Below are 16876 nucleotides of genomic sequence, written 5' to 3'. Positions count from 1 at the left end.
ATAGTGCTATTCCACATTAGCATCACTCAAAGCGCTTTACAATGGCCTCTCATTCACACACCAATGACGGTAACTGCTATGCAAGGTGCTCATTGGGAGCAATTTGGAGTTAGGTGTCTTGCTCAAGGACATGTGGACCGTCGGAGCTGGGATTCGAACCACTGACCCTTCGATCATTGAACGACCCGCTCTATCAACTGAGCTACAGCCGCCCAATACAGACAACAGAGGGACTTGAACGTTTCCATCAACAAAGCAGCTGTAGGCTTAACCCAAAACTAACTAATCCTAACCCAGTGCTACTACAGTGCTAGGCCTGCTAGGCATCAGCTAGGGCAATGTTAGAAAAACAATATAAGAACTAGTGCTGCGAGCAGCAGTGAGCGGGCCCTCGCACCCCACGCGGGTCGGGGTGTGGCGCCGTTAAAGGGTGGGCTATTTCGGTGTCCAGTACTGACAGAAACTTCCTGTCACCAGTAGGTGGCGCTCTAAGCGTGACTCAATACCGACGCATAGATGTGTTCAGGACAGTACCTTGATGAAGCGTGAGAAATGTTGTGTAAATCGGACAAAGTATGTAGGAGTTATGAGGACTTCCTGTTTCACCAGTAGGTGGCGCTGTAAGTGTGACTCAATACCGACACATAGATGGGTTCAGAAGGCCACCTTCATGAAGCATCAGCAATTTGGTGCAAATCGGATGATGTATGCAGGAGTTATGAGGACTTCCTGTTTCACCAATAGGTGGCGCTATACGTATGACGCAATACTGACACATAGATGTGTTCAGGACAGAACCGTCATGAAGCGTGAGCTATATCGGACAAATTGGATAATGTATGGAGGAGTTATGAGGACTTCCTGTTTCACCAATAGGTGGCGCTATAAGTATGACGCAATACTGACACATAGATGTGTTCAGGACAGAACCGTCATGAAGCGTGAGATATATCGGACAAATTGGATAATGTATGTAGGAGTTATGAGGACTTCATGTTTCACCAATAGGTGGCACTATAAGTATGATGCAATACTGACACATAGATGTGTTCAGGACAGAACCTTCATGAAGCGTGAGATATATCGGACGAATTGGATAATGTATGTAGGAGTTATGAGGACTTCCTGTTTCACCAAAAGGTGGCGCTATAAGTATGACGCAATACTGACACATAGATGTGTTCAGGACAGAACCTTCATGAAGCGTGAGATATATCGGACAAATTGGATAATGTATGTAGGAGTTATGAGGACTTCCTGTTTCACCAATAGGTGGCGCTATGAGTATGATGCAATACTGACACATAGATGTGTTCAGGACAGAACCGTCATGAAGCGTGAGATATATCGGACAAATCGGATAATGTATGGAGGAGTTATGAGGACTTCGTGTTTTATGGCGAAATGTCAAACTTTAGCGGGGCGCCACGGCAAGGGTGTGTGGTGAAAACTAAATTTTTTTGATAACATTTGATCACAAAGGTCTTAAGATGAAGCTGACCGAATATGAAGTTGATCGGATGAAATCTCTAGGAGGAGTTCGTTGAAGTACGAGGCATGGAAATGGTCAAAACAAGGACAAAATGGCACATTAAAAGCAAAATGGCGGACTTCCTGTTGCATGTTGGGTATAGCTCCAAGAGACATTTAAGTGTGGCTCGATGAAATACATATGCCCACCGAATTTCGTTCGCCTACATCAAACTGAAAGGTGGGGCTCGCCATTTTAAACTTTCCAGGGGGCGCTCTTGAGCCGTTTTGCCACGCCCATTTCCGTCACCCATGTATTATCAAATTTTTCACCGGGACTGATGTATCTGCAAAGTTTCATCCGTTTTCATCGATGTTTAGGCCGCCAAAAAGGCATTTGTTTGGGGAGAAGAAGAAGAAGAAGGTAGAAGGTAGAAGGTAGGAGAATAATAATTCTTCGAAATTCAATAGGGCCTCGCACCGCCAGTGCTCGGGCCCTAATAACACCTCAAATCAGAACAAAAGTGGAGATGTCTTGTCATTCCTTCGGGGCTGAAGAGGACATAGTACTGTTAGTGATAACTGTTTTGTAGAATCAGAGACAGAAACATACTGTATGTGTTAATGGTCTAGGAAATGTACCGTTCAAGCCTCAGTATTTTTGTGTACAGGAGGCAGTGGTGCAGGGCAGACCAGTAGTCTGGTGCCGTTACTTGCTTCGGTAACAGGTACCCCTGGTGCCCAGGGGTAAAGAAGGTTTGATTCATGGCAGGGGTGCCTGGCATTTTAATTAACACGATGTAGAGAGATAGAGAGAGCAGCTGGTATGCCATATTGGACTGCTACAGAGTAGTTACATGTCAGTAAGCTATAAATAATATATATTGCATCACATTCAAACCGAGAGGTGCAGTGTACATAAAAAGCACAGTTGTGTTTTTTAAAGAGGAAATCTGGTATCAACACAAAAGATTTAGCCTAGCCTAAATATTTTATACGCATGATCAGACCAACACAAAGTTTCCTGAATTATTATCCCACACCTATGCATGATGATAAATGTACCAATATTATTACATTATTATTGTTCCTCTCACTCTCCTGAATCCATTACACCTTATATTGAGAGGTCACTATTTGTAGCTGAGCCAGCCTCACTAATTGAACCTGATTCATATAAATTAGTTAACTAACATTTAAAATAATTAATATATATATATCTATATATATCTATTTCTGTAATTATATATTTGTGCTTTTTTTCTATCGTATTTGGGACTAAAGTGCTCTTTTTAAATGTCTTCACAGTCAAATTAAAAAAAAGAAAAAAGTTTTGCGGGGCCTTCATTTTGAAATTCCTTGCAAGAACGCTACCGGATATGCGTGTGGTTGTTGAGGCTAGCTTCACGCTGCTAGCTGTGGAGGGGATGTTGCTAGTAGCTAGCAATGTTGATGCCTGATGCCTGTTTTTTTTCTCTCACAACAATAATAGCAACATATCTGTGGATACCTGCTTTGTTCTAGGAATATAAACCAAACGCTTGATAAAAACCGTGCGCTGGAACTGCCGCGCACCTTAATTTAGAGTGCCTGGTTGTATGCATACATTTTGTCCGACAATGGAACCAACGGGTTTGCAATTTTGCCAAGCCTCTATTCGAGCAGCTAGCAGGAGCAGAAACAAGAGCCATGGCTAGCTAGCTAGTGGTAACTAGTGTTAGCTAGCTAGCAAGGCCAGATTTCATGCTCGGCAATCGCTTGTTAGTAGCTGCAAGAAACGCAATAATTTGCATAGCTAGCTCAAGCACTGTAGTGGGGTTTAGGTTGGTTAACGTTAGAATTGTGCTCGCTAGCTGTGAGCGCTGGTTTGGTTGCCAACCAGAGCTAACGTTGCTGGCTAGCTCGCCCTGGAAGCTGGACGGTAACTAGCTAGCTTGATCTTCAGTCTTCAACCTTGGCTGGATGTGATTTTCCTTTGCTAAAGCTATAACTAAAGTTAGTCAACGTCAGCAATAGCAGACAAAATAGTGAATTGAGGCACTCGCTGTTGGACAGTGACACTTGGTGTGACATTAGCCTGCTTGCTAGCTAACGGTAGTTACTTGCAAGAGAAGTCATCGGCTGTTGGATGAATGTGGGACAAAATGGAGACCCCAACGATTGTGTACGATCTGGACACCTCTGGGGGTTTAATGGAGGTGAGCCAATGGAGCTTCTCTGGGCCTGGATACAGCAGTTTAACCAGACATTGATGGAAGCAAAACGCATTGCCATATTAAATAGTGTCACTTGTAACATCCCTAATGATGAATCATTCATTGAGAGACTGTTTGCAGCGTACAGACTAGAACAGGCCTGTGTTAAGGCCGTGTGTATAGTTGACTGCAGAACCACCTAACGTATGGAAAGGTTCTGAACTTACTTATCGATTAACTGTAATGTATTATTGACTGTTGGGCAGCTAAATTAATTGATCACAACAGCATGGACCTACAGTATGGTATACTGTACAATAGTGCTCCTATTTATGTCCCTGTTACTAGGGCAGTGGAAGGCTTTAACTGTCATCCAGTTTCTCGTGCTAAAAGACACCAAACTTTTCCAGCAAATTCAAACGCTGCTCGCGCCGCCTAAGTCGAGGGACGGAGAGAGCACCGGCCGCAGACCGGCCAGGACCAGCAACCACGACACCTGCGACAGCTGCCGGGAGGGAGGGGACCTGCTGTGCTGTGAACACTGTCCCGCTGCATTCCACCTACAGTGTTGGTGAGTGTACAGTAGTGTACAGTACATTTATGTAACCTAAACCGCAAAGATCTTGCAATGAGCCTGCGTGCCTCGCTGGACGAATAACGTCGCTACAATGTAGCGCGAGCACATTCGAAAGGTCTCGCGCGCTCAACTTTCATTCATCAGATACATTAGAAATCCCGTGCTTTGTAAATAGCTTTATGTCGACTTTGTTTGGACAGTCAACTGGTGGTTAAAACAGCGTCGTGGCGACTTTGGACCGTTCAGCCGGTATCTGGTGGTTAAACAGCTTTATGGCCTCGGACAGTCGGTCAGTATCTAATGGTTAAAACAGCTTTATGGCTTCGGAGAGTCAGTCTGTATCTGGTGGTTAAAATTTGCCGCGGAATGACTGCGACCTGGGGCCTCATTTATCATTGTGGATGCACCCTTTTTCATTTACACCTGATTTTTGTACTTGCTTTTCTCCGCAAATAATGTGATGTATCATGCCAAAACTCGATGGGAAATATTGTGAGATATATCCACAATATTTCCCATCGAATTTTGTCATACATCACATTATTTGACCATGTTCAATAATTAAAGTTCAATCATTTGAAAATTCTAAAAACGGGTCACAGACAGAAATATATAGACTATATATCCATATTATACATTTTATATGTAATATTGGTAGACAAAGTATGAGGAACCATTATTCTAATTTGCTTACCTAAACTAATGTGAAGGATCTCAGTAACACATCACCTCTTAATGCAGTAAAACACAGTTTAGCAGGATGATGTGCCTGCATGGCAATGATTCTGTTTTGCATAACCTTGTCACATCCCTGTGGCAGCGCTGGGTCTTCAGAGATAGATTTGACTTAACCCCCCAGTTAGTCTCTAATGGTACATTCCGACTTCACCCCCCAGTTAGCCTAATGGTGCATTCCTACCTACCTCCTTGCCACCTCTTCATCTTGCTCTTCACAGCTGGTGAATTAGTAAATACGACTTTTTAGGACTTTGGTGTATTTGAAGTTGGAACAACTCCTCAAGCAATGCAATTGCAGGTAGAACACACAGATGAATGGAACTCAAAATTAATTACTTGGAAATGTAACCAGAGCCTCAAGCCCAGATGGCATCAGCTCTTAGCAGGTCACTTCTGGCTTATTCTTTTGTGTTTGATTCTCATAGTAACCCGCCATTGAGTGAAGCAATGCTGCCCCCTGGTGACTGGATGTGTCATCGCTGTAATGTCAGGAGCAAGGTGAGCAGTCTGCCAGTTGCTATTGCATGCTAGTTTCTTTAACACTTCAATGCTTGAGATTAAGACAATGAAAAATGCTTCATGAATCATTTTATTATTGTTAAGCAACTGTGTTGAGTTAATAGTGGAGCCAACACCACAAGGTGAGGAAGACCAGGGGAGCGAAACAAAGCAATAGGGTTATCAGTGCAATGAACTGGATTTCTACCTGGATGCTAATTCCTGCCCACCTCTGGCAGAAGAGGGAGCAGAAGGCGGAGCAGACCAACGGACTTCCGGAGAGGCCTCTCTCCAGGCTCTCCTCTTCCCCAACGGCGGAGCTGGACCTGGGCTCCGGGCCGCTGTGCTTGGACGGCGTGCCCTCTGGAGCCGGGGCGGCGGGACCTGGCCTGAGGGCGGCGGCTGTGGCCCAAGTTCGCCTCCTGGAGCGGCACAGGTGCGGCAGCCGGCCGGGCACGCCCATCTCCAACGCCTCCTCCTCCTCCACGCCCACCCCCTCGGAGGACCAGACTGAGGCGGACGAGGAGACAGCGGAGGCTGAAGACGAGGCCCATGGCTCCGAGCCCGAGGGCGGCGCTCCCCCCTCGCCACGCCTCCTCAAGGGGCCGTTCCAGCTGCTCATCACCGCCGCCATGGAGAGGAACCCCACGCAGTTCCAGCTTCCCAACGAGCTCACCTGCACCAGCATACTGCCAGGTCAGGCCCTCAGTATCTATTTGTCTATATATATCTATCTATCATTGCATTTAACATAGGAAAAGCCAATGTAATACTACTTGCCAGAACTCACAAGTGCATCTCCTTTCTAGAACGTGACTAAGAGCATAATCTAGTGCTGGAGGCAAAGTGCAAGAATAGCAAACTAAAAAAACCAATAAGTGCTCAGTGTTTCCCCTAGGATTTTTGTCAGGGGGGGTGGTAGGCCCCCCGAACCCCCAGAACTAGTGTTGTCATGGGGCGGGAGTGTCACAGATACATGGTGTCAACAGTGTCGTCATAGACGTGCACAGGCAGATGTTTATCGGTGCATTTCTCTACACAAAGGAAATTAGTGCACATAACTTAGGTAAATAAATATTAACAATATTTATTTACGAAAGATTAAAACATATTACTTTGGAAAAAAAAAAAATCCTGCAGAAAATGTGTGAATGCTGAACAGCAGAAAAGAAATTGCAAAAGCACTGCTGAAAATGCATAGCCTAAATGGGAAAAAATGGGAACTGACCCATTTACTCCTCAACACATAGCTAATGTTAGCCTACAATGTATGCCCTACATAGTTACTAACATCAAAATCCAGACTAAACTGTGGTTACATTACTTATCTAGCTACAGCAACAGAATATATTTTCATTTCATCATCTCTCACTGTCAGAAAATGTCCGCTAGCTGCAATGCTAATTTTCGCAATTGACTTCCATTGACTTATGCAAAAAATGTTAGCGATCTAAAAGTCCTATTTTTTGGCATTTTGGGTCTTTCAGGAGGGATGGGGGTCCCGTTGGGGGCGAGCACGGGGTGCTTAAGAGGGAGGATCGTGGTAGTACTTCTTGAAGAGATTAGTTTTGAGCCTGTGACGAAAGATGGGCAGTGACTCTGATGTCCTGATATCAGTGGGCAGTGCATTCCACCGCTACTGGGCCAGGATAGAGAAGAGCCGTGACCACGTCGATCGACCACAGGGGCCTCGGATTGACGGGGCAACTAGTAGCCCTGAGGTAGCAGAGCATAGCGGTCGGGAGGGGGTGTAGGGTTTGACCATGGCCTGGAGATAGGAGGGAGCTGTTCCTTTCCTGGCCCTGTAGGCTATTACCAGAGTTTTAAAACTAGATGTGAGCTGCTACAGGGAGCCAGTGTGGGGAACAGAGAAGGGAAGTTGTGTGGGAGAACTTGGGGTGGTTGAACACCAGGTGAGCAGCAGCTTTCTGGACAAGTTCCAGAGGTTAAATGGCTGACGCTGAATGCTATCTATCTATCTATCTATCTATCTATCTATCTATCTATCTATCTATCTATCTATCTATCTATCTATCTATCTATCTATCTATCTATCTGTCTGTCTGTCTGTCTGTCTGTCTGTCTGTCTGTCTGTCTGTCTATATGTCTGTTTGTCTGTCTGTATTTATCTATCTAACCTGGATAACTAAGGGTAGGAGATAGGAACTAAGGGTAGGAGATTGGGACTAAGGGAAGGAGATATGTGGTCAGAGTCTTATCAGGAACCCCCCCCCCCCCACACACACACCACCATTGCTTGGCTCATATTGTAAGTTCAGGGCAGGGGCACAAAACGGTGTCAGTTGAGGCCACTGTTCAGGTACTCATTCCAGAGGATGAACAGATGGGGTGATGTTCTGTGCGTCTTCAGGTAGCAGTAAGCGTCGGAGAGAGGAGCTGATGGGGAAGGCCTTCAGGAGGCCGCAGCAGGAGACAGACCCCGGCGGACTGGTGCCCCTACCCATGAAAGTATGCTTCTCCTGCAACAGGTACATATTTTCTGATTGTCTGTGTGTGTGTGTGTGTGTGTGTGTGTGTGTGTGTGTGTGTGTGTGTGTGTATGAGCAGTAGAGATGCTCAGCACAGCCTGATCTCTGGTCCTCACCAACCCCCCCACCCCCCGCAGGAGTTGCAGGATTGCCCCCCTGGTCCAGTGTAACTACTGCCCCCTGCTGTTCCACATGGACTGTCTGGACCCGCCGCTCACAGCCATGCCCACTGGGACCTGGATGTGCCCCAACCACATAGAGCACCTGGTGGTGAGAGAAACGCCAGCTTTCATCACTAGCCTGCGGGTTTATCAAGCTGCGAGCCACAGAAGCAGAGACACCAAGCATTTCGGCTTATAATTATAATTCTAATAATAACAACAACAAAACGTTCTTTGTATAGCACCTTTCATGCAAACACATGCAGCTCAAAGATGAAGATAAGAAATCAAGTAAAATACAGTGTAAAAATGACACACCTGCCCTGATAATTTAGTATCTTAGGAAGATGCAGAACTACTGTCGCAGGGTGTAATCAAAGTCAGCGACCTCGCCCGTGAGCCCTCAGGCCGAGCCCGGTCTCCTATCGTCTCTGAGACAGGAAGCACTGGGAATGTCCGATTCCTCATCGCTTGCTATTTACCAGGCAAATGATTCAAATGATTCAGAATCGATTCATGAATCTCAAAATCGATCTTTTATTTAATGAATAAATGAAGGAATGAATAGTTCATTAATTAATTAAATGATTCATTCATTTTTGGAAATCAGTATCGATACCCAGCCCTAGTATTGATGTGTTGCATAACCTGGCAGTCATGTAATTAAGGTTACAGCTAAAAAAAAAAAAAAGGTTTTAGTAACACTGACCGAATCGATATTGAATCGAATCGAATTGAATCGTGATAATCGATTCTGCACCTTGTGAATCGGAATCGAATCGATTCTTGAAATTCGAATCGATACCTAGCCCTAGTTGAATATCTCACAAATGACCTTGATACTTGATAGACAGCGCGCGCCACTTGACTACCACACCAGTGTCCCTAGATTCCAGGAATCGGGTCTCCGTTTTGAGGTTTGACTCGAATTTATCGTTCACCCAAGCGTTTGTCGCCTTGTTGATCACCAGCTGAACCAGAGGAGCCTGAACCTCGCCAACCGCTGCCAGCTGTTCGACCACTTCCAGGACCGGATGTCCCAGCACGCCGTCAAGGTGGACTTCCTGCGCCGGGTCCACCGACGAAACCCGCCCAACCTCCACAGTGCCCACCCGCACAGGAAAAAGACACTCAAGGTTCACACTCTATGAAGCAATAATGCTTATTCATCCTAACGCCCTGGAAATGTTCTCTAGTGAACAGCCTTGTTCTGTCTAAAAGGTTCCCGATGGCATCAAGTCGCAGTACCACAACCCTCCGCCCCTGCTGGCGCCCGCCGCCGCCCGCGCAGGGGAGCTGGTCTGTAACGGCGTTGCCGACCAGGAGCACGGATGCTCCTCACAGCGTTTCACCAGTGAACTAGAGCAACAGGAGGTGGGCACAGCTGCTGGTAGCTTACACACTGGTGTTCATCTCACTCACTCACTCACTCACTCACTCACTCACTCACTCACTCACTCACTCACTCACTACAATACAGCACACGACTCGTCAGCTTGTCAGAACTCATAACCAGTTTTTAAAAATATATTTCAAAAATTGTATTGATTATATTATCAATCAGTGACCTCTTACTTCTAATTGTACTTATGAATTATTTGGGGGAAACATGCACTTGTGGTTGCAAGTAAATAACCCATTAAAGACACCAAAGGAGCAGGTAGTCTCTGTAGATTGATATTCTGTAGGGCGTTTCTGGAGACTCTCTTATTACTGTGTTTGTTAGTTTTTTTTAAAGATGTTTTTTCTTTTTCTTTTTTTTTTATAAACAGTGGCTGCGAGACGTCATCTCGCTGCAGTGCAGCATCCTGCGTCATTTATCTGCCAAGCATATGTCGTCTCTGTCACACTGGGACTCCAAGGAAGCTGACATCAAGCTGTGTGTGGGGACAGAGCAGCAGAACTCACTGCAGCCCTCGTCAGGAAGAACAGCCTCACCCGTCCCCTGTTCTAAACCATGCAGTACCCTTGATGCCCACCAGGGGATCTCTGCACTAAAGAGGCCCGTGGAGGAGGCGAGCTGTGGCTGCTCAGATAGGCCGTGTCAGAACTGTACGCAACCCAACGGACCCCTCGCTAAAGCCAACAGACCTGACGGCGCCTCGGACGTCTGCAGACAGACTGAGCTCCAACACAGACTGAAGCCCCCCCAGACCCTGCCAGCCGCCTCCCAAGGCCCCCCCAACCACAAAGGAGGGGTCATGGTTAAAACTGAGAGTACGAAGCCCCTGGACTCCTGCGCGTTGAGAGACGGCACCCCCTCCCACACGGTATGCCCTCAGACCCTGACCCACGGCGCCCCCCCGGGTCCGGCGTCGTCTCTGCCCGGCCTTCCCAGCTCTGGCGCCCACACCTTCACCCCGCCCAGGTCCGTCAGAGAGCCCGGCCCAGCCACGGCTCTCCCCTCCGCACCGTCAACAGGTGAGACATTCCCCCACACCCCGCCTCACCACACTCCTGCTCTCAGATCATAACAACCACTGCTCATCTTCTGCAGATCACCACAATATGCACATTAATTCCACTGGGATCATTCTTTTCTTTTCATTCTACATTTATTTATCCAAGACGTCTCATTGAGATTAAAATCTCTTTTGCAAGAGATCTGGCCAGGGTAGCAGCAGCAATACCAAATTTAAATCAGTAGTGTCTGTCTGTCTGTCTGTCTGTCTGTCTGTCTTACAGACAATACAAACAGTTTATAATACATGAAACTATAGACAGACACAGCTTCATTCTGGAGGGAAACATGGCATCTCAGAAACTGATTGAACATCTCTCCTCGCTGTCTTTACAAGTGGGAAGATTCCCCGTACTCATTTTGTTCACAAGCTCTCCCACCTGTCCAGAGTGACGTTTTCGGATGAGTGCCCGTGTCGTGTGTCTCTGCAGGGTTCCCCCTGGACGGAAAGGCCAGTTTCGGAGCCCTCAGCCCCCTCGCCGCCTCAGCTGACCTGTCTGGGTGCCTGAAGGGGGGCATCGATGGGGATGGAGGTATGGAGGAAACCACCTTCTAATACACACCTCACATCAAATGATTCAGAATCGATTCATGAATCCCCAAATCGATCTTTTATTTAATGAATGAATGAATAAACGAAGGAATGAATAGTTCATTAATTTATTCATTCATTAATTCATTCATTTTTGGAAATCAGTATCAATACCCAGCCCTAGTATTGATGTGTTGCATAACTTGGCAGTCATTTAATTAAGGTTACAGCTTAAAAAAAACAGTTTTTACTAGCACAATCGATATTGAATCGAATTGAATCGTGATAATCGATTCTGAACCTTGTGAATCGGAATCGAATCGATTCTTGACATTCGAATCGATACTCAGCCCTATCAATGACACTCAGAAACCTTAATTCTTCCCTACTATGCCTACAAGTTAGGACAGTACCTTATTGACTCTCACATGCTTTTTTTTTTTTTTTTTTTTTTTTTACAGAGATTGAGTTGAACCAGCTGGACGAGGAGCTGGTCAAACTTCTAGCCTTGCAGAGAATACAGCAGCTATTTCCACCCAAAGCTCCTCCCACCCCTCAGAGCAGCTGTGCCGCCCCGTCACCCACCACCGTCGCACTCAAACCTCTGACGCCACGTAAAGAAAGTGCGGAGACCTTCGAATCCTTCCTCTTTCTCTGGCTGTCAAAGCAGTCTTGTCATGTGTTGGTAGCATGAAGTCACTAGTCAGAATTGTTCAACGCCTTGTGGATATTAAGTGTAAATACCTTTTATTTAGCAGATAGTTTTACCTCGAGTGCTTTTGAGTCCTAGAGAAGAGCCTTAGAGACTAGTCTCGCTTACACTAACAGTAAATCTGTTAACGGCACTGTCGATCTCAGAATCTCCAAATCAAGTTGTCATAAGCTACCATAGGCAAGGCGTGTGCGTGTGTTTGTGTGTGTGCAAACATGTTGGTTCTGTTCCCCTCACAGCCCAGACTAAGGAAGTGAAGGCCAGAGCGACGTTCTACCCTCTCCTGGGAAGAGGAGGAGCCATCAACATGTGTTACAGGACCCTGTACATAGGATCTGGTAAGGAAGGATGTTAACTTATTATAATATATATATATATATATTATGTACACATGAGGCACATTGCTTGAGGTCTCATGTTCCATCTGGACTTCGGTTTACTCCTCTGCAGGTGCAGACATGGATGTGTGCCTTACTAACTACGGACAGTGCAATTACGTATCCGGGAAACACGCCTGTATCTTTTACGATGAGGTACGCTGGTGAACGAGACCTCTCTTCAGTCAGTACCATCACCGTTTTGCCATCGTTGTATTTGCGATTATTTGTGCGTTTGCGGTCGTCCGAAGAGACGTGAACGTCCGTCGTCTGTGTGTTTGACATCCCGTGTGTGTGTGTGTGTGTGTGTGTGTGTGTGTGTGTGTGTGTGTGGTTTGTGGGTCTGTAGAACACAAAGCACTACGAGCTGTTGAACTACAGCGAGCACGGCACCACCGTGGACAACGTGCTCTACTCCTGCGACTTCTCTGAGAAGAGCGCGCTCTGTCCCGCCGCCGCCAGCCTGCCGACCAGAGGACCGGGCCTCGTCCGTGAGTCACGCACCTCGTGCAAAACACACTCATCTTTAAGCTTGCCGGCGAACGCGCGCACGCACACACACACACACAGATATGTTGTTTCAGTCAAGTTTCAGTCTTAAGTGTATAGGCATACATGACAACTGTGAGTAACACACACACACACTTCTATTTAAATCCCCCTGAATTCCATTATTCAACGTACACAGTGAGTGTAGTGGCAGGGAGGGTGTGGGTGGGGGGTGTCGGCCTGCGGTCTGGAGCGCCTGGGGTGAAGCTGTCTCTCTCTCCGTCTCCACCCTGCAGGTCACTGTAAGACCTGTCTCTCTCTCTATCTCCACCCTGTAGGTCACTAAGACCTGTCTCTCTCTCTATCTCCACCCTGTAGGTCACTAAGACCTGTCTCTCTCTCTATCTCCACCCTGTAGGTCACTAAGACCTGTCTCTCTCTCCGTCTCCACCCTGCAGGTCACTATGACCTGTCTCTCTCTTCGTCTCCACCCTGCAGGTCACTGTAAGACCTGTCTCTCTCTCCATCTCCACCCTGCAGGTCACTAAGACCTGTCTCTCTCTCCGTCTCCACCCTGCAGGTCACTATGACCTGTCTCTCTCTCCGTCTCCACCCTGCAGGTCACTAAGACCTGTCTCTCTCTCTCCATCTCCACCCTGCAGGTCACTAAGACCTGTCTCTCTCCATCTCCACCCTGCAGGTCACTAAGACCTGTCTCTCTCTCTCCATCTCCACCCTGCAGGTCACTGTAAGAGCAGGGAGCCGGAGCAGAGGTCTGGCACCATGGTTGGGCTGATGCCAGCAGGGGGCGTGATGAGCAGCCAGCCCCAGGGAGGAGGAGGAGGAGGAGGAGGAGGAGGACCCCGGCTCTCCTGCAGCTGCAAGGCCAGCAGCTCCAGCCTGATCGGGGGCAGCGGGGCAGGGTGGGAGGGTACGGCCCTGCTGCACCACGGCAGCTACGTCAAGCTGGGATGCCTGCAGTTCGTCTTCAGCATCGCAGAGCTGGCCGGCAGGCAGCCCAAAGAGGAGGCCTCCGCCCGCGCCACTACCGCCTCCAACCAGGAGGGGGCACACAAAGCAGCTCTCTCACATGGGAGTGAATGAAAATGAATGAAAGAATGAATGAAAGGAAATCCACTTTATTGTCCCATACTGTACAGCTGTTGACACACACACACAACACGCGTGCAGGGAGCAGCGACACGACCACACACACACACGCATGCAGGAGCGGTCAGCCCACTGAATTTGTTCACTGCCTTTATTCCACCCACGCTGTCCCTCCTCCAAGGGCAGCCAGGAGCAGTGGGCAGCCCTCACCAGCGGCGCCCGGGGACCAATCCAAGTACTCATGTCCGTGTCTTGGTCAGAGACAGGACAGGACAGCAACCTGTTCCGTTTCTGCATGTTTTTTATATCGGAGTTCTTTGTGGAGGAAGGGGAACCCTTGTGAACACGGGGAGGACATGGGAACTCCACACAGAGAAGACGGAGAGATAAGCCCCCCGCTGGGAGAACGCAGCGCCCCCTGCTGGGAATCAAACCCAGGACCTTCTGGCTGTGAGGCGGCAGTGCAAAGCACCCTGCCACCAAACAAGTGCCCGTACGGTCAAGCTCTGTAGCCCAACCCTCTCACCCCTCTGTCAGGATGAGAGCTGGTTGCTACACAGGGAATGAAAACCTCTTTTTTTTTCAACTGTTTATATATTTGCATGGAATTGGAAGTATTATCAAAGATCTCTTATTTAGATAATAAACTGACTGAACATTTGTATCCAATCGGTAGCCTACGCTTATTTTGTACCTGTACAGTTCTTTCATTCATAACGGTTCCATAGTTTGCGAGCCAGCCCATTTAACCCCAAACCTGTTTTGAGATCAAGCAGTTGTTGGATTGTAAAACCATGTTTGTTATATTTGCACCACAGGTAGCTATAAATATATATGTGCATATGAAAAAGTATGGGTATGAATCGGTACACTCATACTTCTTCATACACACATTTGTATGTATGTATATGAATGAATATAAACTATTCTGTACTGTTCAGTTGGATATGTGCTCCTGCGTACACCATTGTGTTTATAGGTTTTTAACAGTATGATTCTGCACAGACTCCTTTTTGACAACTGGTGTAAAAGAACAGTTGAAACCTGTGTCCTCAATGCTGGAGTCCATTTGTAAATACCCAGGTATCATTTTAGCAATCGTTTCAAATGTCCTCTTGTACTCTTATACTGTGTATATATATTCCTTCTATATTGTCCGTCTTTGCCTGTCTTGTTAAAATGTAAATACTGAAAGATTTTTTTAAGAACGCATTTAAAAAAAAAAAAAAAAAAAAAAAACGTGTACTGCATTATTTTGACGAGGTCATCGTGCTTACTGAGTGCTGGACATTCAAACAGCCATTCCCAGTGGACAGACTGCATGGCCGGCTGTTGGCAGTGCTACCTGAAGGTTCAGACGGGGAGCGATCTTCAGTTATGGGCAGGGAGAAGTGCTGCTGTGCGCTTATTCTATAGTAACTAAGATAACCATTCATTCATCATATTCGATAGTAACTAAGATAACCATTCATCATATTCTATAGTAACTAAGATAACCATTAATTCGTCATATTCTATAGTAACTAAGATGACCATTCATCATATTCTATAGTAACTAAGATAACCATTCATTCATCATATTCTATAGTAACTAAGAACCATTCATTCATCATATTCTATAGTAACTAAGATAACCATTCATTCGTCATATTCTATAGTAACTAAGATAACCATTCATTCGTCATATTCTATAGTAACTAAGATAACCATTCGTCATATTCTATAGTAACTAAGAGCCATTCATTAATCCTATTCTATAGTAATTATGGTAACCATTAATCCTATTCTATAGTAACTAAGAACCATTCATTCATCATATTCTATAGTAACTAAGAACCATTCATTCATCATATTCTATAGTAACTAAGATAACCATTCATCATATTCTATAGTAACTAAGATAACCATTCATTTATCATATTCTATAGTAACTAAGGTAACCATCATATTCTACAGTTGATAGCATACCAATTAGTCAAACACGAGTTGGACAATTCAACCATTATTACATGGCTCATTTTTTCTTATAAAAATACATATTGCATTGCATAATAGAAAGTCTTACTGAAAATACCTACTAGAAGTTACTTGGGTAGTAGTCTGCGAGCAAAATAAAATGTGGGTATAGTTTTCTCCAGTATTCAACTTGATAAATTAGATAGATGGATAGATACATGCGAAAATGTTACAAATATACAGTGGTCCGCTTGATTACACAGGCTACTACAGTTGGAATTCATATTCTGTAGCCATTTGTCAATCTTACAGGCTAACACAACAACACAGGTTTACTCTGGCAACCACCCTAAACCATCCTCGCTGTAAATGAATATATAACACACTGCAGTACAGTACACACTGCTTCAGTAGGCTGCAGGACAGTACAAATTGATTTTGCACTCTTGACATAATGCAACTATTAGTAAAACTACACGTCACACCCTTCTACTGTCATCACAGTCATCAACATTATTCACAGTATATTGTTAGCTCTTCAGGGGTCAGTGTGTGGTCAGGAACTGCTGGTAGCCGGTCGTAGCAGAGCCCTGCATGCAGCCCAGCTGCCAGGTCGAGGGCACCGCCGCAAAGTAACCTGAAACGCCTGGTGTGGGATTCTGGCAGTAGATGTCCCTTACTCCACATGGGCCCCCTGACCTGCTCCACTGGCCAGAGCCGTGCGCATGGCTGTCGGGGTCCTCTCTGTATTGGAAGTGTCCGTGGGGAGCGTAACGCTGTGTCTCAGGAGGTGACGGGTGGGCGCTCGGGGGTGGGGAGGGCGGGCGCAGGGGGCCAGGCGGCCCTGGGGCGTCTCCATAGAGCTGGGGTTCCCCTGGCTCCTGTTGATGGGGCCTGTGTGATCCGTACGCCTCCCTACCGCCGCCCTGCGGGATCCGGAAGCCCCTCCCCTTCAGCGGCGGCTCTGGACCGGGCTCATTCTGCTGCCGTGCGCCGCCGGGCTGGTCTGAGGGCGTGGCCAGCGAGCCGCCGCGCAGGAGCGCCGTCAGCGAGGAGATGCGCTGGATGGCGCGCCGGAGCGTGGCGATCTTCGACAGTCGCTTACCTTTGA

The 16876-nt window shown here is 46.7% G+C and overlaps 1 protein-coding gene across 1 annotated transcript; it reads left to right on the top strand.

Moving 5' to 3' along the window:
* Nucleotides 1-3602: 3602 nt before the first annotated feature.
* LOC311317082 (PHD finger protein 12-like) lies at nucleotides 3603-14961 on the top strand (the record flags this gene model as incomplete). The annotated part of the gene is made up of 15 exons (XM_084448088.1): nucleotides 3603-3668; nucleotides 4076-4236; nucleotides 5406-5478; nucleotides 5718-6174; nucleotides 7850-7967; nucleotides 8105-8237; nucleotides 9100-9264; nucleotides 9350-9502; nucleotides 9901-10549; nucleotides 11021-11122; nucleotides 11583-11744; nucleotides 12073-12171; nucleotides 12284-12366; nucleotides 12560-12717; nucleotides 13458-14961. 15 exons carry the CDS (start codon nucleotides 3603-3605, stop codon nucleotides 13801-13803), a joined length of 2925 nt encoding a protein of 974 aa, XP_084304214.1. The 3' UTR covers nucleotides 13804-14961.
* Between the last annotated feature and the right edge of the window lie 1915 nt (nucleotides 14962-16876).

The sequence above is a fragment of the Borostomias antarcticus genome, assembly GCF_949987555.1.
Source record: "Borostomias antarcticus genome assembly, chromosome: 1".
Classification (NCBI taxonomy): Eukaryota; Metazoa; Chordata; class Actinopteri; order Stomiiformes; family Stomiidae; genus Borostomias; species Borostomias antarcticus.
This window is presented reverse-complemented; position numbering and strand designations above follow the sequence as displayed.